The sequence below is a fragment of the Haliaeetus albicilla genome, chromosome 11, assembly GCF_947461875.1.
Source record: "Haliaeetus albicilla chromosome 11, bHalAlb1.1, whole genome shotgun sequence".
NCBI classification, from domain to species: domain Eukaryota; kingdom Metazoa; phylum Chordata; class Aves; order Accipitriformes; family Accipitridae; genus Haliaeetus; species Haliaeetus albicilla.
The window spans coordinates 8,179,938-8,206,114 of NC_091493.1; the positions used below are offsets into that span (position 1 = coordinate 8,179,938).

General features: G+C 43.4%; 1 protein-coding gene across 5 annotated transcripts; it reads left to right on the forward strand.

Moving 5' to 3' along the window:
* The first annotated feature begins 748 nt into the window (after positions 1 to 748).
* On the forward strand, positions 749 to 21,078 carry SLC16A9 (solute carrier family 16 member 9). 5 transcript variants are annotated; one of them, XM_069796031.1, is made up of 7 exons: positions 754 to 880; positions 6,004 to 6,063; positions 7,714 to 7,942; positions 15,979 to 16,122; positions 17,047 to 17,142; positions 18,947 to 19,855; positions 20,217 to 21,078. In XM_069796031.1, exons 3-7 carry the CDS (start codon positions 7,747 to 7,749, stop codon positions 20,393 to 20,395), a joined length of 1,524 nt encoding a protein of 507 aa, XP_069652132.1. In that variant the 5' UTR covers positions 754 to 880; positions 6,004 to 6,063; positions 7,714 to 7,746; the 3' UTR covers positions 20,396 to 21,078. The 5 variants fall into 5 exon arrangements, with proteins under 5 accessions (XP_069652135.1, XP_069652132.1, XP_069652134.1 ...); XM_069796033.1 differs by lacking the exon at positions 754 to 880 and adding an exon at positions 1,538 to 1,785; XM_069796032.1 differs by lacking the exon at positions 754 to 880 and adding an exon at positions 1,538 to 1,736.
* The last annotated feature ends 5,099 nt before the right edge of the window (positions 21,079 to 26,177 follow it).

A 26,177-nucleotide genomic window follows, 5' to 3' on the forward strand; every position in this document is an offset into this window, starting at 1 on the left:
TAACCGCGCTGTGCACGCTGACCTGGGCTCGGGCTCTAACGAGATCTGCCTCCAAAGGCAGCGGCTGCGCTGATCCAGGAGTGAGTGGGCTCTGCCCGGAGCCAGCGGGCTGGGCTGGCAGCGCCGTACCGTACGCTGCCTGCATCGCTGTTCGCGGTGCAAGTTCGCGGCCTTCGGGCAACGATGCTGGCGGGGAGCCGGCGCCCATCCCCGTCCTGCAGCGGTTACGCCGCCTGCGGTACCCGAGCAGGTTCAAAGCGGCTGCGGTCTGCCTGGGGGGCTGCGGTCCCGCTCCCGCCGCCCGGGCTTCGGCGTGGGCACGCCGCTAGAAGGAGCGGGGGATGGCGGCGGCGGTGGTGGTGGTGGTGGGGGGGTTATCGTGGCTTGGAGCCCGGCCCTCACCGAGGCCCGTGGGGCTGGTGGTGCCGGGGGCACCGGCAGGCTGCGCGGGGAACGAGGGCGGCTCCCGCCCCGGCTCCGCTGCGGCCGCCCGGTGTCCGCCTCCCCGCGGCGAGAGCGGGGCGGAGGGAGGCGGCGAGGCCGGGGTCTGGCGGCGGAGCAGGAGCAGGAGGGCAGGGGGCCGCGGTGGAGGTGAGGCCGGCAGGCGAGCGGCCGCCCCACGCCTGCCGGGAAGGGCGAGGGCAGCCCCCCCCCCCGCGCCCCGGGGCTGCGGGCGGAGGCGGCGGCGGCCCCCGGCGGCTCCTCCTCCCGCCCGAGTTACAACCGGTTCGTGCCGGCACCGGCCGCGGCCCCGCCCCGCCCCGCCGCGCCGGGGATGCGGGGCTGCCCCGGCTCGCCGGGAGCGGCTCCGGCCCCCCCCCCCGCCCCCAACAACAGCAACCCCCCCAGGGCCGCCCGCTGCTGCCGGCGCGGGGCGCAGGTAACGGGGACGGCGCCGCCTCGGGGGGGGACCCGGGGCTTCGGCCGCGCCGTGGGGAGCCGTGGGGCGCCGCCGGGCTGCGGGTGAGGGGAGCGAGGGGGCCGGGCCGGCGGGAGCCGCGGGGGGCGGCCGGGCGGGTCCCGTCCCGTCCGTGTGTCCCCCCACCCCGGGGCCGCCGCCGCCGCCGCCACCCGGGTCGGCCCGGCCCGGCTCTCCGGCGGGAGGCCTCGCGGGGCTGTCCCGGCCCCGCGTGTCGGTGCGGGGCCAGGCCGGTGGCCCCGAGGGGCCTCTGCAGTGCCCGGGCTTCGGGGAAAGGAGCCCGCTCGGCACCTGCCGTTGCCCCCGGGTGCCCGCCGGGGCGGCCGCGTCCCTTACGGTGCCCACCGGCGTCCGCCTCGGTGTGGGCTGCGGCTACCTCCCCGCGTCCCTTGCGGGTCCCTGTTGGCATCTAGCGGGCACCCAGCGGCGTCGTGGCGGCGGGCGCGGGCTCACGGCAGCGGGCGCCCGTCGGCATCTCGGAGGCCGCGGCTGCCGGGGAGCGGGACGGCGTGGCGCGACCCCGTCTCGCCGCGTGCGCGGCGTCGGGCTGGCGAGGGCGACCTTCGGTCACCCGTCCGTCGGCGCGCGGTCGAGCGCTTCCCGTCGAAGCGGGTCTGGAGGTGGAAGGCGTCAACGTGTAACGCGGTCCTAACGCGGAGCGGGGGTGTGGGCTGGCCCCCGAGGGCGTGGGGAGAGGCGAGGCGAGCCGGGCCAGGGGCTATAAGAGCCCATCCATCCCCACGGAGGACCTGGCCAAGGGGCGCAGAGCGGCGGAGAGAGCGCGGACGCCACGGGGAGCCCTCGCGGGTTGTGATGCGTAAGGCGGCGCGTAGCGCGCTCTCATTTCGCAGAGGAGTTCTCCTCCGGTAAATCGAGTCGGCTGGTGGTTTGTAGCAGTGCTGGCTTACATCCCTCTGCGTGGATGCGTGTTAGTGTCTGACAGCCAGTTATACTTGCGGGGAGGGGGGGTTTCCATCCCCTCTGGGGCAATGAGGCTCTGGAAACAGGTAGGACTGGTTCTGCTGAGCTGACAGATCTGTGCAAAGCTGGCTGATTTACGTGCTGCCTCGGTTGATGCTTCTTTATGCGAACTTATTTTGCGCGGTGGAAAAACGTTATTGTGCCGTGCCGTCACTAAGTTTTGTTCTGGTATTTTGTTTTGTTTCAAACTCCGCTCTTCTTCCCTGGTCAGGCAGAAATGGAAGGAAATATTGACGTTGACGAGCGTCTTGCATAACTTACCGAAGGGAAAGTAGAGGAGCACAAGAAATAGGTAGACCTGAGGACTGAGGGGGAAATAATATACGTTCAGCGTGAAAGAACTTAAAGACAAGTATTTAAACGTGGGGAGGTACTATAGTGAGAATGTTAGTTAAAGTCTGATGTCACCAAAGTACAGATGTGTCTTTTTCAGTGCATTTAATACAGTGCTTAAACTGTAATGTCGGTACACATGCACATGTTTGGATACATTGAGTACGTTAAAAACAACTGTAATGCATCACTGCCACTCTAATGCTCTAGGTGTTACTTGCAAGCTAAGGGTAGCAGAAATTTGAGATGAGAATCGCAAGAACCTTGCCTGCAAAATAAACAACAGTTTACGTGAAATTGGCTGGTACCGTCTTAATTTGTATCAGTGCCTTGCAAAACTGGAATAGCTGAGTGTTAATCACACAGCGATTCTGCTGACATCGGCTTTCTTGGCAGCCATGTGCTGCTCGCAGAAAGCAGCATACTTAACCAGACTCCGTTTGCACAAATAACAAACTGGAAACAGTCATATTGCTACTGTCTTTCTCAAGATTCCCTTTGCCACAAATTAATAGAAGTTTCTGTGCTGAGGGCTAATGTTTCGGTCGTACTCGCGTTCTTTAGACCAATTCTTTTTTTTGTGCTTCTCTGTTATCTTTAAACCAAATCTTAAGGTTTATAGAAAAAAAGCTCAATATTGTGATAAAGCTGCTCAGATAAAAGAAAATCGTTGCAGCCAGACACCTCTCTCTTTCCAAGTTAAAACTGTTGTTGTTCAGTTCGTTCTCTAGGGTTTCTTTTTGTTGTTGGTGGTGGTAAAGGCTTTCATCAAGCAGCTCTCTTCCTCTGATTCTTATTCGCAGTGAGTACAACTCACTGAAAAGCTTTTTCTGACCAAACTTCAAGTTACTGTTGAATTCTTTATGCTTCATTTCTCCGTTTCAGTATTTTTGCATGTAACTAAGTTTCCTGGAGTCTGAAACAGCATCCTTGGGTTTTGTGAGCAGTAAGGTTTGTGAAATGGTTCCCACCTGAATCTTAAACCCATGGTTGTTTGTCTGTTTCCAGGCTCACACAAGTCTTCCTGGTTGGTTCCAAGAGAAAACAAAACTATTGAGCACTCTCTCCTGTTTGGGCTTCTGCTTCTGTATTTTTGATGATCGTGTTTTTCTGTACAGTCTGTGTCCTCCTTCTGCACAGACAGAAAATAGTAAAAGGCACTTTGGATCCTTTCCAAATCGATGCAGAGATTCGATGCCTGTGCAGGCAGTGTTGGGAGTAGCAAAGGTTTAGTTCCTACTGCTCTTGTCAGGGCTACTAAGCTTTTATACTACAACTTGTCATTTTCAGGGAAGCATTAAATAACGTACCAATAAGAGGGGTATTGGTATCCATGGTCCCAGCAGCAGCTTGGTTGACTGGGACACCTTTAACTTCGTATCGTGGCAGAGTGCTCTGGGGAATGGGCTCCTTGCACAGAGCTCTCAGCTCACGTGCTCTCTTCAGGAGGACTTTGTGCCTTCAGGGAAGTTAGAAAATGTGCCTTATTTTAGGGAATAGGCACACAGCGGTGTGACGTGAAGGAGCAACCTGCTAGAAAGGGAAGGAAAAGCTAGGTCATGTTGGCTCTTAAAAACAAACTCTGGGTCTTCATAGATCTGTTTTCACTTTGAGGATGATTTCTGGGGGGAAAACCGACAGTGGTTTTCACTTTTTCCTTGACAATTGCAGGCTGTAAATGGCTTGAAGTGTTTTATGAAATAGAGATGTTTTTGCTACCTAAAAATCTGTTCTTTAGCTAAAAGATGCAAAAGAGATCTGTGGTGTAAAATAGGAGACGTCAGGATGTAGAAGGTTAGCTCTTTTGCTGCTATAAGTTGGGAGCAGTTGGTTAAAGTCAATAAAGCTGTGCAGACTTGCAGCAGATGAAGAACTGATCCAGAGGTTTTTTTTAGTCTTTCTATTAGAAAAGACTACGTGACCTAAGACTATGAACACTTTTTCCCTCTCCTGCCCTGCCCTCCCTTCCTCCCCATCAAATGTTTAGAATAGCAGAACTGAACTCAAGAGTTGTCTCTGTGCCAAATTTTAGGGCATCAATATAGTGGAAATCAATATCACTGCTAAAATATGTTCATTTTCTAAAGATTACTTTTTAAACAAATATGAGTTGGGATTATTCACTATTTCCATTATTTTAGTGGTTTTCTGAAAACTTCCTTGCTTTGTCTCAGTGGAAGTGTCTTTTCTTGAAGCTGTTACTTATTTCTACCATTTTTACTCCAGTCAGGGACAAAACAAGCCAAGTGATACTTATTTAATGGGAGGGAGAGATGCATATGTCAGCTCTTTTGGTGACTGCATACAAACAGTTTAAATATTTTGCGAAGAAATACAGGGATCCCCTTTCATATAAAGGTTATTGTTGTAGGAAAGTACCTATAAGCAGCTTTTTAATGCTTTGATACCTTACGGTATGGCATGATTTCTGTCTGTCCCAGCTGTCACCTTTGCATCTCATGTAATCATAGAATCATTTAGGTTGGAAAAGACCTTCAAGATCACCGAGTCCAACCATCAACCATGCCCACTAAACCATGTCCTGAAGCGCCTCGTCTATCTGCTTTTTGAATACCTCCAGGGATGGTGACTCAACCACTTCCCTGGGCAGCCTGTTCCAATGTCTGACAACCCTTTCAGTAAGGAAATTTTTCCCAATATCCAACCTAAAGCTCCCCTGCCACAACTTGAGGCCATTTCCTCTCGTCCCATCTCCAGCCACCTGACAGAAGAGACCAGCACCCACCTCACTACAACCCCCTTCAGGCAGTTGTAGAGAGCGATAAGGTCTCCCCTCAGCCTCCTCTTCTCCAGACTAAACAACCCCAGTTCCCTCAGCCGCTCCTCATAAGACTTGTGCTCCAGGCCCCTCACCACCTTGGTTGCCCTTCTCTGGACACGCTCCAGCACCTCCATGTCTTTCCTGTAGCGAGGGGCCCAAAACTGAACACAGGACTCGAGGTGCGGCCTCACCAGTGCCCAGTACAGGGGAACAACCACCTCCCTGCTCCTGCTGGCCACGCTATTTCTGATACAGGCCAGGATGCCCTTGGCCTTCTTGGCCACCTGGGCCCACTGCTGGCTCATATTCAGCCACTGTCAACCAGCACCCCCAGGTCTTTCTCTGCCGGGCAGCTTTCCAGCCACTCTTCCCCAAGCCTGTAGCGCTGCATGGGGTTGCTGTGACTGAAGTGCAGGACCCGGCACTTGGCCTTGTTGAACTTCATACAATTGGCCTCAGCCCATCGATCCAGCCTGTCCAGATCTCTCTGTAGAGCCGTCCTACCCTCCAGCAGATCAACCCTGCCTCCCAACTTGGTGTCGTCTGCAAACTTGCTGAGGGGCACTCAATCCCCTCGTCCAAATCATCAAGGGACACTGACCAGACATTTGAGGAAATAAATTGGAGCTTACATTTTTAACTGAAATATATAACTTTGTAACATTTGTAACTGGAAATATTGTATCTTGAAGGACTGTCAGTATGTTAAAACTGTAAATCACTCCTAAAGGACCTAGAACGTCAAAGTTTATTTTACATTAGTAGACAATGTTTTTGTTATTTTGGAGCTCAAGGCTGCTGTCAGCTGTTAATTAATTGAGGGGGGACCAGTATTTCTCCACTGAGATAACTTGATTACTTCTGAAGTTCCTTTGAAAAGATATTAAAAAGAAGAAATTTAATGGGAAGACACCAGTTTTTCAGAGTTGTGCTCCCTGTTGCAGTGATACTTCAGCTGAAAACTTGCTTTGCTGCTCTTTTTCTCCAGGTAGAGTCGCCACGTGAAGTTACATTTCTAGGAAGCTGAAGGACTTTTTTGCCATCATCTGTAAGTATCTACCCTCAAAGTAACATTTCAGTGCGTCTGTAAACTAGAACTGGCCTTTTTCATGTCTCTGTAGTAATTATTCCTGAAAATCTTACGCTGTAGCTTTTTTTGTAAATTTTCCATGCAAATTCTTAAAAATTGCCTAAGCAAAGAGTACAAGGAGCTTGAACAGAAGTTCTGTTATTGTCTACTTGTTTACACCATTGCTTTCATACAGCAGTAATTTTTTTTCCATGTCCTCTGGGTTGTAAGTCAAAAAGGCAGTGCGACGTGTTTATTCTTCTGCTTTGCCTCTTGGGGGTCTCCCAGAGCAGAACTGTTACTGCAGCAGTCTTAATGCATAAGCTGCAGTGTGAAGATGGTCCTTGAGAATATTTCATGAAGATAACAGGGTAAGAACTTATCTGTTTCTATCTTACAGGGCAAAGGAAATAAAATTGTTGAGAATCACACGTCTGGCTAGTGACAGAGCCAGGAACAGAACATGGGTTTTGTGATCATGCCTTCAGCAGATTGCTCCCTGTAGAGAGGGAGGGCAGGTTAGTTGTGTGCACAGGGACTTACAACATCACTGGAGTCATCCAAACTCCAAAGCAATTTAGCCTGGAAAACCTCCAAATTCTTTGCTAGATTTTAGAGGTATCAGTCCCTACATTCACAAACTAGTCTTGAGAAGGTGTGAGGACAGCAAGTTATTTAAAGCCATAGATGCATAGGCGATGGATCTCGCCATGCAAAGGAGTAAGGTGGTACTTACGGAGTCCAAGAAGCGATTGCCAGTTCGGGAAAGGGTGATCTGTGCAAACTGCGCAGAGGGCAGACACTGTAATAGGAGTGTTATAGGAGATTTTTGTGTGCCTGTTTAATACTGTCCTGTCTTGGCATACAAGCCACACCTGTACACGGTTTTAGAACTCACTTCACTTACTAATAGGTAGAAACTGATTTTTGGATGCATCGCTCCGCTACACGTCACCTTGTTGACAGAGTACTGAACTGTTACTGTTTCCAGAATGTCAGTCTTCCTCTTGGCCTGCCCCTCCCAGAGTACGCTATCTGGTGGCAAACACCTTGCTATAAACTGCAAGGCACCATGCTGAGATTACAACTAAGTAGAGATTTGGTTTGGTTTTTGGTTGGGTTTTGGTGTTTTTTGTTTTGGTTTTTTTTGACCCTGAACTAATATTTTTATATTTGTGATTTTTTTTTTAAATCCTAAATTATTTATTGGGATTGTTTTATACTTGTAGCTTTTCTTGTCCTTCAAGCCTATATGCTTCACTCAGGATATTTGAGCAGGTGGCCATGCGGTTCTGTCATTGAACTGTGGCAGATACTAATGCCTGAGGTCTTCACAAAGACTGTTTAACACTTGGAAAATGAAAAGTTCCCCCTTTCTGAATACAGTACTGATATATGTATCACTTATTAATACTTTGTATACTGTTCCTGTGTTATGCAAAAGAGGTAAAAGTACCAAATGGTAACTAATTTTCATTGCCTGTAAGCTGTGTTGCGTATATTTCTTGAAGGATGGTTGAAATAAGTCTCTTTTTGGACGTGTACTTCTCTGTACAGCTCACTTGTGAGTGACCTAGGTTTGCTAATACATTTCTAATGCTCTGTTCTGTTTGGCTTTTGTTTACACAGGTTCCGCCTGTACATCTGCACTCATCTGACAAGATGGTATTTCGGAAACCACCAGATGGTGGCTGGGGCTGGGTGATTGTTGTCGTTTCCTTCTTTACTCAGTTCTTGTGTTACGGATCACCGCTGGCCGTGGGAGTCTTGTATTTAGAATGGCTGGATGCTTTTGGAGAAGGGAAAGGCAAGACTGCTTGGGTTGGATCACTAGCAAATGGAATCGGATTGCTTGCCAGTAAGTGTAGAAAGAGTACCTATCTAAAATTGAAATATTTCTTTGTAATAGATGCTTTAATCTGTGTGTGCTTTCAGAATTGTTTTAAAGACAGCTGCGAATGATAGAGTGAAGATGCTGCATTTTTGTTTTAGGTCAGGACGGGTGAGAAGATTACATTTATAGTTCCACTATACATAAACCAAAGCAATACAATGGTAAAACAGCAATAAAAATATTACCCTTAGAAAATTCAAAATTATTGTATTTGAATAAAATAGAAAAAACAAACTCTGGGAAACTGAATGATAATTTTATTGATGGGATTTTTTTTTTTAAATGAGGCTTTAAGACTGACATTTGCATTAGAATCTTTCAAATCAGAGTGAACAGTCTGAAATGCTTCAAGTGCTTTAAGAAAAAAAAAAGTCAATTAATAAACCAGTTACTAATTTTTTCAGCTCTAGAAGTAAACCCACCAGTTAGGGTGGGTGAGGGCTCTTTTCTACTGTTCGTTTCAGAAAAAAATCCCTTTGAAGCCTGGAAAGTTATGGATAATAGTGGCATTAAATAAAACAACTTACTGGAAGCTTTTCTTTAGTAAGACATTGTCACTTGGAGAGTAACAGCAGGGTTTTAGGGAAATAAAACACCACTTTGAAAGTCCACAGGTCCATTCTGTTGTTGTTGTTTTAATATTGAGCATGCGTATTGTACCTGGTAATATCACTAACTTCTGCTTTTCAAAGATTCACCATGGGAACTACTATTTTTTTGCTGAATCTGGAAAAACTTGCCTGTCAGCAGAGCAATTGCTATGGGAAAAGCAATTATGTAGCTTAATGGACAAAATGCAGCTGAGGATTGTGAGGAAATCTCCTTGAAAGAAAGTTGATGTTCCAAGAGCAACACAGAGCTGAATAGAGACCACTGGTTTGTTTGATGCTGTAACTGGCCAAAACTGGTGTCACACTGGTGTTAGGGTTTTATATCTCTAGGCAGAATAAAAATGGGCAAAGGCAGGTGGATCACTGACCACAAGAAGATTATATTCAGTCCCGGGGTAAGTGGGCAAAGGACTGTAGACTGTTCTTCCATCATACTTCTTTATTTTCCTGTTTTAAGGGTATTAACTCCTGTTATTAATGGATCAAGAACTAAATAAACTGGGGTGAGAGAATGAAGCGGGGAGGGGAAGAAGGATAAACAAGATAGCTACTGAAGAAAAACTAGGCAGAAGGGGATTGCAAGAGAAGGGGTGAAGAAAAACCCTTTCCCTGGAGACCAGAAGTCTCTGGCTCACGCCTCTGACAAAAGCCTTAGCCCCCTTTCTTGTATGTCAACACCACACTAGTTTCCAGATTTCTTAGTGCCCTCTGTCTTGCCACTGTGAGCAGTTGTCGGTAGTGTGCTTTGTAGCAAATAGAAACTTCTGTGACTGAATAATACAAATAAAGGCCGCTATTGTGATTGATTTTGGTATGAATGATTAAATTACTTGAAATTTTGACAGGTTAGGAGGAATGTTGTCTGTCAGTATACTTTTGCTCTTTTAGTTTGGGATTTGGAAGCTTAATAATCATTCCTGTTTTTAATGCCTTAAAAGAAAAGTACAGTGAGGGCTTTTTAATTGCATTGATGTTATCAGAGTTGACTGAAAACAAAATATATGTTCCCTGCTTTACCTGAAATGGAAGATCCCACTGTCTTATCAAGCTGGGATCCGACCTTAATGATAACTCTACTTAAAGTAAACTTGTTGAAGGACACTTAAGTATTGTAAACTCTACCTAAAACTAGAATGCTCTTGACAAGGTACAGTTTTTCATGCAGTTTTCATAGCAGGCCTTTTTCAGACCCAGTCACCAGTGTAAAGAATGTATGTGTTTTCAATGCAAAACCATTGATACAACACATTGCAAAGTTAGGCCCTTGTCATGAATATAGGAAAAGAGAACTTGCTTCTGTTCTTATTTCTGCTATTGCAGGTTCCAGTATTGTAGGCCAGGTGGAACCATTGTGTGTTGAAGCCTATGTTAAGTAGATGATCAGGCTAATTGAATTTTTCTAGATTAGCATGTTTTCATGTATGTGAAAAGATACTATCTGTAACTTAGTAACTTAACAATCTCCCCAAGCAAGCTGATTTCAGCAGCAATATTTCATGTGTTGAATGCTAGTAACAGGAAAGCTTTACCCCAAAGCCTTCTGGTAGTCCCCTTGCCTTTTACTGTTCCTACCTTGACTCTTCTAGTATTTGTTGTTCTTTCCTTTCTCCTTCTTTATTTCAGTTTCCACTCTCTGATCTAGTTATCCAAAATCATATTTTCAAGTACTGGTACTCTTAAAGCAATCCATGTTGGATGCAGAAAATACTGTAATTCTCATTTGATTTAGAATGTGCTTGTTTAGTGCATTCTCCCCCTCTTATAAGTTTTCTCAGTAGTTAATTCCCTCCTTAAAAGTATGTAAGCTTATGATACAAGTTGCTTAGTTTTAGTGTTCAGCTGATCTTTAAGTGGTATATTTTGAAGTGCCCCTGATTTAGTGTGGTATATGTCTAGAGACTGCAGTCAAATTACTTCTAAATTTTCTTTTAAGCCTGTACCTTGATACAGTCTTCTTGCCATCGACACAAGAGACTTCCACTCTTTTAATTAAGGCTCTTCTGGAGAGCCATTAAGACTCTTCTGGGCAGCCATTAAGACTCTTCTGTGAGCCCTCTCCAACTTAACATCACCTTTCTGAAGCTGTAGATATCAGACTGGAAAAAGAATGGCAGTTATGGTAGGTTTGCACCTACATACAGGAAATAAGTTAGTGTCCATTTTCTTAAGGAAGACTTTTCTCATTGGTAGCACTGGAAATCACATTAGCTAGCTTCTGTAACAGTGGAAGGTATGCCCAGTGACTTTGCTATATTAGTGCTGTAATTTCACCAAAAAGAAGAAAATGTCCTCATATGTATGCCAGCTAGCACAGAAAAAGGTTCTGTGTGTCTTCTCCCTGTCCCTCTGTACATGTAGTCTTAATTATTTTTTGAAGTAGCTGATGCTGGTGAGTCCTTTCGCATTTGCTGTATTGGTGTCCTTTCCACAATGTTTACTTCTATCTTGTGTGAGAGCTAAACTTAGACTCGAGACATAGAAACCCAGTACAGCACCTTGTTTATTGAGATGAATTTCCTAGCCGCCTGGTGTTTGATTTCTCTCCTCGTGCTTGCAGCACAGACAGCATTGCTAAGGCCAGTGTTCACCCCTGAGCTGGACCATTCAGCTCATCAGCTGGAAAACGGAATGGGACAGGGACCCGGTTGATCTCTTCCTTGCAGGATGACTTGAGTTACACCTTTCTGTGATGCGACCTTACAGTGTATTGGAAGAAATGTGCCTAAAACAGTGAAAGAAAAGCATCAGTGAAATTGTACAGGGCGGTGGTGAGACCTCCTCTATAATATTAGGTAGACGCAGCACATGGCTCCATGGATGATGTAGGGCTTGTTGCACAGGAAGAAGTTGAAAGAGCTTAGCATGTTTCCCCTACTAAAACAGGCCAGAAGAGGGTATTTATTACATTGTTGAAGGTCGTGTGCTTCTCCTGCACCAAGTGTTCTTAATTTTACATCCATTTGGAGCCTGAAATTAAATTTGATCCATGTTACACTTGTTAAAAGCAAAACAGACAAAGACCTTGGAGCCTGTAATTGGCACCGCAGCTGTTTGTAGTAAGAGTTGACTTCACAGTATTTGGCATAGCAGGAGACACCAGCAACGTGTCTCCCATTCCCACTCCATTTTATTAATGGAGAAAGAACAAAGGGAAGATTCTTCCTTGAAAGGCATGTCTTGAGAAATTAATGAGGTGTTTCTGCTGGTCTGAGGCATTCAGTTTTAAATGTTTAAAGAGCTTAATTTTGTGTTTTCAAGCAATATTTTTACAACCCTAAAAAAACCTTTGATGCATCTACATGTTTTTGGACAAAAACCTTGCACATAGATAACCCCTGCTGTAAATTAGGGCAGCTTTACATAGTTTGTGGGGAGGGGAGAGGGTGTCCCTAAGATTTGTCTGAAGAGGAGCCCAGTTCATTTAATAACTTTATCAGAAAGGAGCAGTTGGGAGTGGGTTGCTGTCCAGCGTAAAAAGGCTTTTTCTGATCTGTATTCTTATCCAAAGTACAAACATTTGGAGAATATTATATTTATTATGGCCAGGTTTTAGCAATGCATTTGATAGGCAAAAAATATTCTTGTGTTCTGTCCAGTGGATTTTACGTACAGTCCATGAGCATTGCTTCTACTCTACAGTTTCAACAGGTTCGGGCAGATACCAACAAGTAAGGTGAGACAGATTAATGCAGGCGATAAGAAAAATAACTCAGTTGTCCAGTATTGTTTGTTTAGCAAAAGGTTTTATCTGTGTATGAGGTGAAGGAGGGAGGACCCTCGAAATGAGCGAGTGGAGGAAGGGTTTGTTAGTTTGCAGAATTTTTCGCTTCATGTGAGAAGATTGAGGAAGAGAGTGTTAGTTCTTGATGTCCGTCAAACAAAACAACTTTGTACTTGTCAGGAGCTCAGAAGATTGTCGTAGTTATAAAGTTCCTGTGTGAGCAGCAGATGGCTTGTTTTCACATCTCAGGATGGACTCACTCACAGCTGGATCTCACTGAGTGTGAAGTCTTTTATTCAATAAAATCTTAATGAAAATATAAATGTACAAACGATTCCTCCTAGGAGTTCTTCCTCTTTGGTCTCTCTGCATGAAGATCTGCTGTGAGAGCCCACCTTCTCTCTGCTGCTTCTTCCCATTTTGTCTAGGGATCTTCTTGACTGCTCCCCTGCAGAGCCTGATAATTGTATTACTGACTGCTGAGCCTTGACAGGTCATGTGCAGAAGAGCGGTGGCTGTCCTTGTGCTGGCTTCTAAGTCTTTCTTCCTAGAATCAGGTGTCATTCCTATAAACTGGGCTGGTATCTTTTTTTTGCAAGAGTTTGGTCTAATTTTAGGATACATCATTTGGAAGGAAAAAAGCCCCAGGGATTTTATCTGTAAAAGAGGTACATATTTATCAATGTCTTCAAATGTTATTCTAATACCAGTGCTAACCCCTGGAGCTGCTTGGCAAACTGAACAAAATGCTGGCTTAAAAGCCATTTTCCATGCTTACTATTGAGGATTGCCACTGGGTTTTATTTTTATGTTGTTCACGTTACAGTGAGAAATACATTATCAGTGGAAGGATCTTTCTGAAAGAGAGTCAGCTAATGAAAACCCTTATGCTGCCTGAAGAGCTGTTTCCTATGCGGCTGTACATAGACTCCTACATTCTTTAGAATGTCCACTTTGAACAAAATCCACAGGGCAGGAGTTCACAGAGCAAGTCTCAGTCCCACTCTGGGAAAGTTGGATGTTTGTCTAGAATTAACTGCCTTGAACCCATTGTGCTTGAATTACTTGTAGAGAATGACATGTTTGTGTACAGTGAACTCCTGTGCAAATACCATGGTAATAACCAAAGGTACTGTGCCTGGTGGAAAAAAAATGCCAGCTCTTTGGGAAACAGAGAAAGAGAAGGAATGCGAGGAGGCAGGGAAAAGAACAAAGATGCTGGCTGTCATGGGGGTTTTCTTTTGTGACTTTTATTTTCTAGCAGTATGATGAGGGGAGTGTGAAAGTAGGGCCTAGTGTGAAGGGGAAGATGGAGCTGTTTTTCTTCTCATCCCAGAGACCTATAATAACTATTTTAATACTTATACTGGCACTCCTTCTTATAAACAGGGCCATTGCTGAGCTGCCAGATCGCTTGCTGTGTGAGATGACACGTTAATACTGAGCTTATTGGAGCAGGTTCTTCAGTTTTGTGCAGGTTGTTTTCCATGTCAGAGCAAAAAGATCTCTTTGTACTTTCTGTTCTCCTTTGGGATTATTTTTTTTACATGGGAGAAGCTGGAAAAGCATCTCCTTGGACCCTGTCAGAGGTGCTTTTGATGGTGTTCCAGAGGAGAGTGTCCTTGTCAGATTATGAAGACATGTTTTTCAGCTCTGTGTCTCCCTTGTTCTGGCTTGGGGTCAGAGGGTCCAGCTTCACCTCAGATCCTCTAGTAGCCATCAGTGCAGTCTGTACCAGTACCACCACCCCAGGCTGGACAGAGACCTGAAAGTAACTGTGTTGAAATACAGAGAGGAGGTGGAAGGGGAATACTGTTTGTTTTAGCAAGGTAGTGGGTTAGAAATAAAGAATAGAAGGAGTGCAAATTCCTCTGCTTAATTGAATTATGTTATCACTACCTAATGTTCTTTTTAGTGTAGAAGAATTTTTTATGTAATACAGATTCAATCCTTTGTTTATTTTTAAATCCTGTGGTTTTAGGAAACATACCAATCTTAATTTGCCAGTTCTAGTTATTAATTCTAAGAATCAGCAGCAATCTAACACTCTCAGCTTTTGTTCTCAGCAAGTTACTCTGCCCAAGTTATTCTGGCTGGCTTTCATTCCCACAGCGTGCTGACTCTTGAGAGGCAGCAAGTGCTTGCATCTTCCTTTTTCCTCATTTGCAAAATCCAAATAAACCCTACTTCCCCAGAAGATTTTTCTCGATTCTTCTTTGACTCTTTGCCTGGATAAGCCCCAATTCAGACTTGCTTCCCTTTATGTTCCTTAGGCAGATAGCTCTTACATAGGGCAAAAGTTCTGACCTGCCTTGCCTTTGAGGATCGTTTCACCTGCTAACAAATCTGTGCTCCTGCCTGCCAGAACTGCTTGTCCCATGGCTGGTAACCACACGAAAACCTTGCCTACATTCCCAGCTGCTGGCTCCTGTCTGCAAACCTAGGCAAGCACCGTCCTCAGCTCCGACTGTTGTTCACCTCGTATCACCTCTCTGGGCTCACCTCCCATCTGCTGGGAATCTCAGTTATGTGCGAGTCAGGGAAGACCAACCTTAACAAATGGCAGACTCCAAAGTTACTGCTTTTGCAGATTGTATCGGCCATGGAGTGTTTTGTATCACTGTGAATGAGATACAAAGGGGGGGGGGTTGGTTTTTAAATAATGTCATTCATATGTGTATCTAACTTCTAATCTCAGAGTTGCTGAGTTTAGGATCTTGGGGCCAGTATATAAGTCTATGTATGAATGTTTGGAACTGCAGGGTTTCAGATTGTTTCAGATTGTCTTTTGCAAGCCAAGTCCCTTGCTGGTTGCTTATTTATGCAGGGCACCAAGCTTGCATGCTACTTCAGACTAAAAGGTGTATTCCAGGTCACACAACTGAAAATAAGTGCTTGTTCTACAACTTCTGTGAAAGAGGAACTGGCTGAGTAGAGGCAGAGTACAAATGTTGCCTGCACTTTGTTCTTGTTTTGAAGAACTAACCAACCAAGAAATATTGGGGGGGTGAAGAGAGGGAGAAACCTCTCCCGAACTTCATGAAAGTTGCTCTGGGCATTCTTATTAAATGCTTTTATTTTCCATAGTTTTACAGTAGAAACCAAGATAGGTAGTAAACAGTTATTTGGTAAAATACTGACTAGCAGGTATTTAATTCCCTAGAAATCAGGGAAGCGTAGTGTGTGTCTTTATCTGGTATATCAGCCGATATTTCCTCTATGTAAGCACCAGGTGGCATTCTTACCATGATTATGATCAGAAGTTACTATTTTCCATTTCAGTTTTATATATCTCATCTTACATTAAGGTGAATACAGATAACTGTCTTTCTGAAACACAGTTTCTGATCTCTGTCAAAAAATACCGTATATGTATCATCCTATGTTTAAAGAAGGTTTTGCTTGCTCTCCTCTTCTCAGCCCTGGTACCATTTTGTGGTCTAGATGTCAGCTTCTCCTTGAGGAAAAACCTTGCAAGCCTGATCTTGTATGTTTTTGTAACTGACCCTTTTAAAGAATCCTGTAAAAATTAGTACTCTGAATTGCTGTTTAATATAATTATATATTTAAATAATTATTGTAAGAAACATTTCCATAGATTGGTATTTTTTAGAAATTCTTCCTAGTGCTGATATTTACTAGGAATGTTTTTCCTGCTTTTCCTCTAGGTCCTGTCTGCAGTATATGTGTATCATCTTTCGGAGCAAGACCAGTAGCAATCTTCAGTGGCTTTATGGTGGCCGGGGGCCTCATGATGAGCAGTTTTGCACCTAACATATACTTTCTATATATTTCATATGGGATTGTTGTTGGTAAGATACACCTTCCCTTCATACAGAGACTTAATTTTTATTATTTTGAGTCTTGGCTTATGAATCTGAAGTGGGAAACTGATTCACAGTGGCAGTGGTAGTCTGGGACTTGATTTATCAAGGAATACTTTACTGTGGGGCGGGGAGGGTGTTGCACAGGCACACCATTACCATGTAGTGAAAGATAAAAGCAATGTGTATGTTCATCCGGGCTTGAAAACAGTTTGTCCTCCATTGATGTGATCGTTGGAGATGGAGAAGCTGAGGTTTTACCTAAGGGGTGGAATCAAGCAGGTCTTCTGCAGGTGTGAAGTGCCCATCTTAAAGGAATAACATCTCTTCTGGAATTTTGTCACGTACTCATTCTAATTTGATAAATAAGGGATCATTAGGGAGCGATGATGTTCTCCACATAACTGGACTGAACCTAAAATGCTGTGCTAGAGGCAGGAAAGTGCTGTTCCTCCTAGCAGGTGGTCACCTGCCCTTCTGTGCTGCAGAGGGCTGCTGTGGGTGGTTTATCAAATTAACTGTGTCAGGAATCCAGGCACCTCGCAGGGACCCAGCAGCGTGCTGCCTGGGGCACAGTGCCGTGCGGATGCAGCTCTGCTTTTTTCTGGGACCGGCCCCTGCGCTGAAAAACATGTAACCCTTTCACGTAGCATGGAGCCTGAGCTGGTGAACTCCTCAAACCCAGCCTGATCCACACGGGCTCTGCAGCCAGGGCTGGTCAGGGGAGAGGGAGGTGGGACGCGCAGGCAGCCTCATGGCCCTGTCAGTGTCAGGCCAGTCTGGCTGGTGCTGAGCCAGAGTTAAAAGGTACCTCTGTGCCCAGGGTACACTACTGTATTATCTGGGAAATAAAAAGGGGCATTCATTTCCCAGAGTATGTTGCACGCGTTATTTTTAACTCTTTTTCTTGAGGGCTTGGATGTGGTCTTTTGTATACCGCAACAGTTACCATCACTTGCCACTATTTTGACAAACGCAGAGGCCTTGCACTTGGTCTGATTTCAACAGGTATGGCTTTTAATTGTCATTCTTTCTAACTTTTAAAATCTGATACAGCTACCATTACCCTGGCAATAAAAACCAGGAGATTATATTTTTCTCAGTTACTTCCTGAAGTACCTTTTAAGTCAAAACATCAGTAGCAATGAACAGATAAAATCAGGCTTCATGTGAAATAGTAACTACACTTGCAGGTGTATGGTATGGATTATCCATATAGATGAGAAAAGGATATTCACTAAAATGGAGGCAGACTCATGAGTAGCTTGGGCTGTATGCCATGGGTAATAAGAGGGGAAACTTTCCCTAGGGCTCTCTTCTCCCTCTTCTTTCTTATACAAGATCAGAGGTGAGAAAGAGATTGGAGAAGCAGGATATAAATGCTGGATCACCATAACCTCACATTAGCTGTACCTTTAAAGGAGTAGTTGAAGTTTGGGCTTAGATTTTTAATATTTTTTCCTTTCCAATCTAAAAGTAGACTAAATTCTGAAATCTTCCAAAAGCTCATCCCAGCTTTTTGTCCATGTATATTAAAAGGATCCTAGAAAAAATGAACCTCTGGATAATACAAGGAAAATTCTTTGAAGGATGCTGAGCAGTCTTTCTCATCCTCTCTCTGGGTCTTTAGGTTGTGGGATGTTGTCTTTTACACCAAGAGGAATTGCTAAATTAATGGACCAAGTAGGAACTGCTAAAGGTGGCTGTTGTCCCATGCCTTGCTTTCTGTGTTTTATGGAGCGTCTCCTCTGATCTGTTTTCTCGAGTAGCTGTTAGTGAGGAGAGGCCTGGTCAGTACAGTCAGTGTTGTGAGATATTAATGCGAGATCCACACCAGTGGAATAAAGGGGAACTTCTGCCAAAATGTTCCTTGGAATAATTTTCAGTGGCTTTTGTTGGGGTTCCAGGTAGTTTGCCTTAAGGCCTGATCTTATTGAGCCCTGGTTAATTTTAGTACCTGGAAAACAAAACAAGTCTGAATTTTATAATTTTTTTTCCTGTGTTTAGCACTAAAGTCTATAAATGGCTTTAATATAACCTAGAGACAGTCTTCAGCAAATCATTTTAATTTAAAGTTTGTCTTTAAATTGACTTGAAAAAACAATGCTCTGTATTTGTGAGTGGACTCACTTCAACCGAGAGCTTTTTCTTTAAATTGGTGGGATTGCATAAACTGCTTGTGTTCATAGTAATTGCTTACTCCTCTGTGTTTTCTTCTGAATATCCAAATTTCTCAAATGCATGTTTGGCCCTGCAGAGTTTCAGAAATGCCTTTGGAGTAAACTCACACCATGTGAGCCCCCCTCGTTAAACACCGAGCAGTCAAGGGCTGTTTCTAGGAGGGCTCTTGGTGAACCCCTGGTCTGTTCCTGCCTTAGAGGAGGAAGGTGGCGGCGAGGAGGAGAAAGGGGAAAATGTTGGTGTGTGAAATTCTAACTGTGCTAACTCAAAATGGTACCTGAAGGGATACATGTATGTAAGTGCATGGCAGAAGGATGGCTTAATAGTTCCTTGATGTTTTTCATCAGATATAGTATTGATCCTACTTGTTTCTAAAGTGTCTGCTAGTGTTAATCATCATAAACTGTTCAGATATTTTGAAAAGCTTTCTATTTTGTGGATACTCAATAAAGAAGCTGTAACTTCAAGAGGGATGATAACTTGTCAGTTCATTAGACTAGGGAGAGAGAAGCACAAATGACTTACCACTGCTGTGATGGTATATTTGTAGCTGCTGAAATGTAGAAGTTTGTTAGTGTTGAAGAATGTTCACAATTCTTCAGTTTAAACTGATCTCATTTTTCTTTTATAGGCTCAAGCGTTGGACTCTTTATATACGCAGCATTGCAGAGAGAGCTTATTGATCTATATGGACTGGATGGTTGTCTGCTAATAGTTGGCGCACTGTCTCTAAATATATTAGCATGTGGTAGCCTAATGAGACCATTGGAGTCATCTTATTCCCCTCCACCAGAAAAAACATGTGTAGACAAAGTCCCAGATCAATATTTTGTTTACCATGAAAAAGAAAAGACTGTTGAAGAAAACATAAGCATCCTTGAAAAAGGCTATGTTGATGAAAAATGTGCAAACAATATGCCTGATTACAAACAGGATAGCATTTTAAATAAGAATGTATTAAGCTCAATAAATGTAAATGAGAAAGACACTTATAAAAAGAAAGTTGTAGAACAGACAAACTTCTGCAAGCAACTCGCCAAAAGGAAGTGGCAGCTCTATTTGAACTACTGGGAGGAAACCATGGTTCTTTTTAAGAACAAAGTATTTGCAGCTCTCTTTGTTGCCATCTTGCTCTTTGATATTGGTGTGTTTCCTCCTTCTCTGCTCATGGAAGACGTAGCAAGAAGTGCAAACATTAATGAAGATGACTATCGTATGCCCCTTATTTCCATTATAGGCATTATGACTGCTGTTGGCAAACTTACTTTAGGAACACTGGCAGATTTCGAGTGGGTTAACACTTTATATCTATACGTAACTACCTTACTAATGACAGGAGTGGCCTTGTTTGCAATTCCATTTGCCAAAAGTTACCTTACATTAGCGATGCTTTCTGGGATTTTGGGTTTTCTGACTGGGAACTGGTCGATTTTTCCATATGTAACAACAAAGACTGTGGGAATTGAGAAACTGACTCATGCATATGGGATATTGATGTTCTTTGCTGGACTTGGAAATAGCCTCGGACCACCAATTGTAGGTAAGGTCAAGGTAGATACTATAAAATGAACATGAGCTTGTCAGGACCAGACAGAATTCATTAGCATGCAAGTAGTTCTAGTTGGTCCTAATAACAATGGAAAGATGAAATCAAAATCTTCAACACAAATTAAAGCCTGTTTTGCTTGAGCTGGCCAAGCTGATTGTGTTCTGGTTTTGGGTCTGATGGAAAGCACGTTTCATGTCCAAGTGGTCAAACTGCATTTTAGATTTGGCCCTTTTTTTTTGGTGGGGTTTTTTTTGTTTGTTTGTTTGTGGTTTTTTATGATGTTTTTCTAATTTACAGTGCTGTGTTACATTTAACTCCTCACTGATGCACTTCCTCTTATTTTCACTCTCAGGTTGGTTTTACGACTGGACGCAGGAGTATGACACTGCATTCTATTTCAGTGGCTTTTGTGTCTTACTGGGTGGATTTCTTCTGCTGTTGGCAGCATTACCCTGCTGGAATGCCTGTACCAATCAGAGTTCAAAGCTGCCTCCAAATACTTACTCCTACAAAGTTGCATCTAGTGCTTAGGTGACAACTGGAAAACACTTTGTGCTTTTTTATATTATATAGCAAAGTATTTTAGTAATTTTCCACTTATTTATGAAGCCCCAAAATCCTCTTCCACTAGAAAAATTCCATTGTTGCTTGTTGTTCAGTTCCTTTTTCTTCTTTTATTTCTTTTTTATTTTGTTTTTAAGAACAGTCTTATTTTGTCTACTATGCACTGTGTTTTCAGCCTTTGTCTACTGTAATTTCCTTTTACCCTGTAAGGGGTATGTTCTGCTGTATTATCAGCTGTACTTTTTTTTTTTTTAAGGGGGGTGATGTGGAGGGGTGGAAATTTTGAAGCAAAAATGAAGACCTGTTCTTTATAGGAGAAGACTGGCATTTCTGTCACCTTTTATAGGTCTCTGAGTTGCACAATCAGACTTTACAAAACAAAAATTTGCCTTATGAGAATGTAATACCGTGGCAAGGTGCTTATAACATTGTGCTTAGATTAACTTTTTGTATTTTTAAAGTTTCTCCAATTTACAATGAAGTGCCAACTAGGGGAGGGAGAAGAGGGGGAGCAAAACCAACCTTGTGTTGCATAACTGAAGTGAACTTTATGATGAAAGTAAAGATTCTTACTACCACTGCAACTAAGAACTATGTTTATAAATATTGCACATTTTGTGATGTCTGTTTATAAAACTGTTGAACCAAAACTTTTTAAACCAAGGAATAAATATGATTGTTGAAACCATGAAAAGAAATGCTGACTTGGTTATGCAAGTTCATAATCTTTAGATCGAAATTGGAGATGTGCTCACAGAAGCCCACAGGTGAGTGTTCCTAGGCAAGTCACCGCAGTCTGGCAGTAATGGGGGCACCTCTTGTTGCACAACTACAGTTTAGTAGGTTGAACCTGCTGTAGAGAGCTTAGCAGTAGAGCTTTCAACAAGATCGACCTGATGAAAAAAGGAAAAATATGACAGCAGTGTCATCTTTGCTGTCATTTTTGGAATGGGCATAGCAAGGAGGAAAGCTAGTAACAGGGAGCAAGAAGAAGCACGGGAGAGGGATAACAAAAGAGGTACGGGGGAAGCTGAGGTGCAAAGAGTTGCAACATTTCAATACCAAACAGGCCGATGAAGAGAGAGCCCCTGAAATCCACTGCCTGGATACTCTCTAGCTGCAGGCTAGCTATGTGTGTGTTGGCTTTTTGCTTTTGTTTTACCCAAGCCCCAAGGCTGGCATGATGGGGGGGATTGCTCTCTGAGGTTGAAGTCTTTCCTGAGCTGGCCAGGTGCTACAGTGAAGGCAGGATGACTCAGCTAGCGCTGCACTGCCCTGCGTGCCCTGTGCAACAGCTTTTGCTTCCATAGCTGCTCCCGCGCCAAAGATGTGGCTGGTTGCTCCTGCACAGGGGCCACAGAAATCTCCTATCCACCTGTGGCATGTGCTGCATGCTTTGGCTTCTTGCTGTGGGTTTAAAGTTGAGTGGAGCATGTTGAGAAGCCTTGGGTGAAGTAGGAGTTCGTAGTCCTGAGATACATCCTGTATGGTTGCCTGGAAATGCCCAAATATTTCTCAGCAGTACTATGTGCCTCAAAGGTCTGCTGTGATTCTGGCTCATAAATAATCCTTAAGGTAAAAAACAGGCATATAATGAGCAACCTTTATTGTCAAGTTGCTGTGCACAGAGTTACTGTGTTTGCACACCTCATTAAGCAAGAGCGATGTACCCTCTAAGTGGGGCAGACATTAAGTACAAGTAATGTTCCCTCTTCTGGTCCTAGGTAGGGAAATCCAGCTTGGCTTCAGACAGTTTTTGCTGACTGTCTGGGATTCACTTATGTAAGTTTTATTAAAACTTGACAAAAATAAAGATGCAGGCAGTTAGATTGTATTTTTATTTTTTTCCTCCATTTGTCAGCTGGGTGTAACTACTGTGTGGTTTTTTTCCTGGATTGCTTATTCAATGCCTGTGGAAAAAATATTGAGTATTCAGTATAGGCTAAATGCAACTCCAGTTCCAAATTGGAGCCCTGAGTATCTGATGTGGATTTGCACCCGTTTTATGTGCTGTATGGCAGCTGTAGTTAGATTTCACCGCACGCATATAAAAGTAGTACCATGTTTTACACATCTTAAAGAAACTGCAGTGATGTACTGGATATAATCACGGTATGTGTGCCTTCAGATTAGTATCTTTTAAAGTCTCTCACTTCCTGCCAACAATACGTTCTGAGTACTTTAAATATGAAACTGATGTTAAATTAGTTGTCAGTCTGTTTGAAAAAATTCAGCTGGAATTAATGATTGGGCAATATGTAGCACACTTTTGCAATGGAAATGAAGTCTATTATTAGGCAGCTTGATATGTTTGGAAATATGATTGGTGACCTGTGATAGTTTCCTGATGTAACCCTACCCATCAGTGAGGAAAGAGCCTTGGCTGTTGAAGAATTTTGTATTGCCACTGCAGGCAATATCTGTTAGGACTCCTTGTCCTAGACAGTTAGTTGAACACTGTGACCATACTAATCTTGACTTGAATCGATAAACAAGACCTAAGATTTAATGTTTCGTTTTTTGCTTTTTACTTGTCTAGTTTTGCAGGGTTCCTTTCCAAGAAGATAATTCCAGAGATGCTGCAACTTGAGTATTATCTGAGAGCCTTTCCTTCTTCTGTCTGGCACGCTTCATTCAAATCGGTCCCTAGGTTCAAATGGTTTTTTGGAAGCTGGCAGGAGAGGTACAACGTGATTATCTGTGTCTCATTTGCTTGAAAAGCAGGTCATCGGCATTGACAGGGTGGCAGAGTTAGGTAGGTACACAGTTCTGCCATGTAGAACTAAATTGAGCATCCTCTTGAGTTTTGTAGTCCCTGACAAACTGATCTGGAACAGAAGGAATGAGATGCTTAAATAATTACTCTTTATTGTAGAAGAAAAAGTTATTGCTTATTGCATAAATTAATTGGTTACTGTGGAGCCAGTCACGAATAGAACATTTATCTTCTTATTTGTAGATCTTAAGAAAATTTATTGTAGTTACCAAAACACAAGACAAATGAAACTGCTAAGTTTTATTAGATTTAAAGTCTGTTCTGTGCCTTGTTCAACTGATGGTCTTTATGGTTAGCTGCAGAACTCCATTACATTCCTTTGGTAGCTGTTAACTTGTCTACATCATGCTGATACTGGATTCCTGCATCACTTACTGATGTTGAACAATATGCTGAGTAAGGGCTACAGATCACATGCTATAAAAATTGAGAGATTTGCATAGTGTTAAACTGACACTAAGGTATTTCTTTATTGGAAAGGTATTTTACTTAAGGCCTTTCACATATATATGTGGTGAATATGTTGGGCTGAGCATGATAGTGGTCAGATTAAAAATGGCAAAATGATAAAAGATAAAGAAATTGGACAGGTGTGTCAAAGTGAGTGGCAAAAGCTGCTTTCTCCTATGAAATAGAATTCCTCTGGTTCAAAGGACTTATTTCAGTGATGTTTTGCTGTAGACTCAATTATGCTGAAGAGCCAAGTTAAAGACTTGTCAGTCTTCTTACAAGAAATAGTCTTTAGAGTCACGTCAGTGTGCTCTCTGTTTACCAAAATCCATTTTGCTTTTTACATTTTTTTGGGAAAGAAAGATATTTGTGCTTTTAAATGATGGCTTTTAAACAATTGAAAAGTCTCCTCAGAAACCAATACGCATACTCATTTTGTACCATGCTATATCATGTAAGGATTTTGTGCAGGAACTAAATTATTGAGTCATAGAATGATTTGAGTTGGGAGGGACCTTTAAAGATCATCTAGTCTAACCCTGCTGCCATGACATAGTGATTTCAAATTTCTCTAAATAGCTGGTCTGTTTCTGGGGTTTTGTCCCCTTCATGGCTCTGTGGGGAAGGCTTGACTCCTTTCTTTTATGTCCTCATTGTAAGGCCTCACACTTTCTGCAACAGCTTCTTATGTTATTTTTCTTTAGTTTGTCCATAGTTTTTTGCAACAACACTGTTAGTCAGCTTTAGCTATCTTTATTCAATGTACGGAGTATTTGTTTGCTTGAGTTTTTCTCATTAGTATTAAATAATCATATCAGTCCAAATTGACTTTATTAGCCCTCAAATCATTTCATGTTGCCAGAACCTAGAGGCCAAGATGTCTGAAATGAGCAACTTGCTGAAATTCTTGGCCAGAGCTATAGAAACAGAATAAACTATGACTGGTATGAGTGCAGATCTCTCAACTTCTCTGCCTGCAGATGCTCAAGACTTAATGAGGAATGGGAGTCTTGTGCATGTGCGATAATGAAGAGTGAAGACAGGACAAATCTTTTGGCTCCAGGGTCTCACTGCTGTGCTTTCTTCTCTTTAGGTCTCCTGTGTCAGGTGCAGCTTTTGTGCTGTGTGCGCTGCAGTTTTATGAGCTAGCGTAAGGTGAGAGGTAGAAGAGTCACATGCCTGGAGTGTGAGATCTAATACTTGGGTACCTCCAGTCTCCTCACTTAGTGTGCAACAAGGAGTATCATGCGATGTTCCGTCATCAAACACCTACCTCAGGAGTCTTCAAGGGAGCATCCCTGCTCCTGTTACTTGCTGAGCCTCAGTGCTGCTGCAGAGGGATTAAGTACAGCGAGTTTTCCAGGCCATAGTTTAAAGTTGTGTTTTCTGCCAGTGGAAGTGCTTGCTGAAGGCATCCAACAGTGCATCATTGTGGGTGCTGTGTTGTAAATGCACTCAGGGAACCTCTGGAAATGCTTTTTTTTTTTTTCTAACTGAGATCAGCTTGTTTTTGCAGTGCGGGCTCACCGATAACTGCTAGCACAACATGCCGTCGTGCACTGCAGCGCATGGGTGGGAAGGAGCTTGGAGCAATTCCTTTGTAAGCTGCCCGTGTGGTTGTGCCCCTGTGCGGTAAGATTGCAGCAAACGTTGTTCGCAGCTGCCTTTGGCTTCAAGCTTAATCTTACTCAGTCATAGTTAAACTTGCAAAAACATTTTCTTTTAGTTCAAATTAATGTTTATTTTCCCCATTTCTCTCATTGCAGACTGAAAATCATCCAACTAAACTCTCTTTCCTTCTTTCCTAGTGTCTCAGCTCATGCTGAAAAGTAAACATGTTTTCAGTGATTAACAGCAATGACTAGATGTTGCTGAGTAACAAGATGAATACCTACTCCCCTGTTCTGTAAATGGCCAGTGCTCTGACCAGCTCTACATTTACAGATCATATCTAGATTGTGTAGGTTTCTTGTGGTTATAACTTTAAAATTTGATATATGACGTGCATATCAAGTTGTATTAGGTCATGCTGTCTTCTGTTAGAATCAAATTACTTTGCTGTTTAATTAAAATGTCCCTGGGTTAGAGTGGCTGTCTCCTTGCTTGGCATTACTTAGGGGACTGTCTTTGCAGATCAGGATAACTGAAATCACCCGGTGTGCCTTGAATTACAATAAATACTGTGTATGAGGTCATGCAAGGGTTCATAAGAATTCTTTAATTAATTAATATGTGCTTCCAATAAAACAGGGTTATCTGGAGGTGCTGTCAGGGAGTAAGGAACAAAAAATTACATTTACGAGACTGGGCTTGACAATCTGGTATCTCCCCAGGTACAGTACCAATTATAGGTAACAATTAAGTAGTCACTGTTTTGGGTGTGTGGATGACCCTTTTGGCTACCAAAAACATTCCTGGGAGGGAGAGATGAGGAAGAGGGAATTCCTACCGAGCACACCATTTACCTTATTGCTTCAGGAAAACAGGAGACTTGAATTTGCGTATGACAGACTGAAATACTGA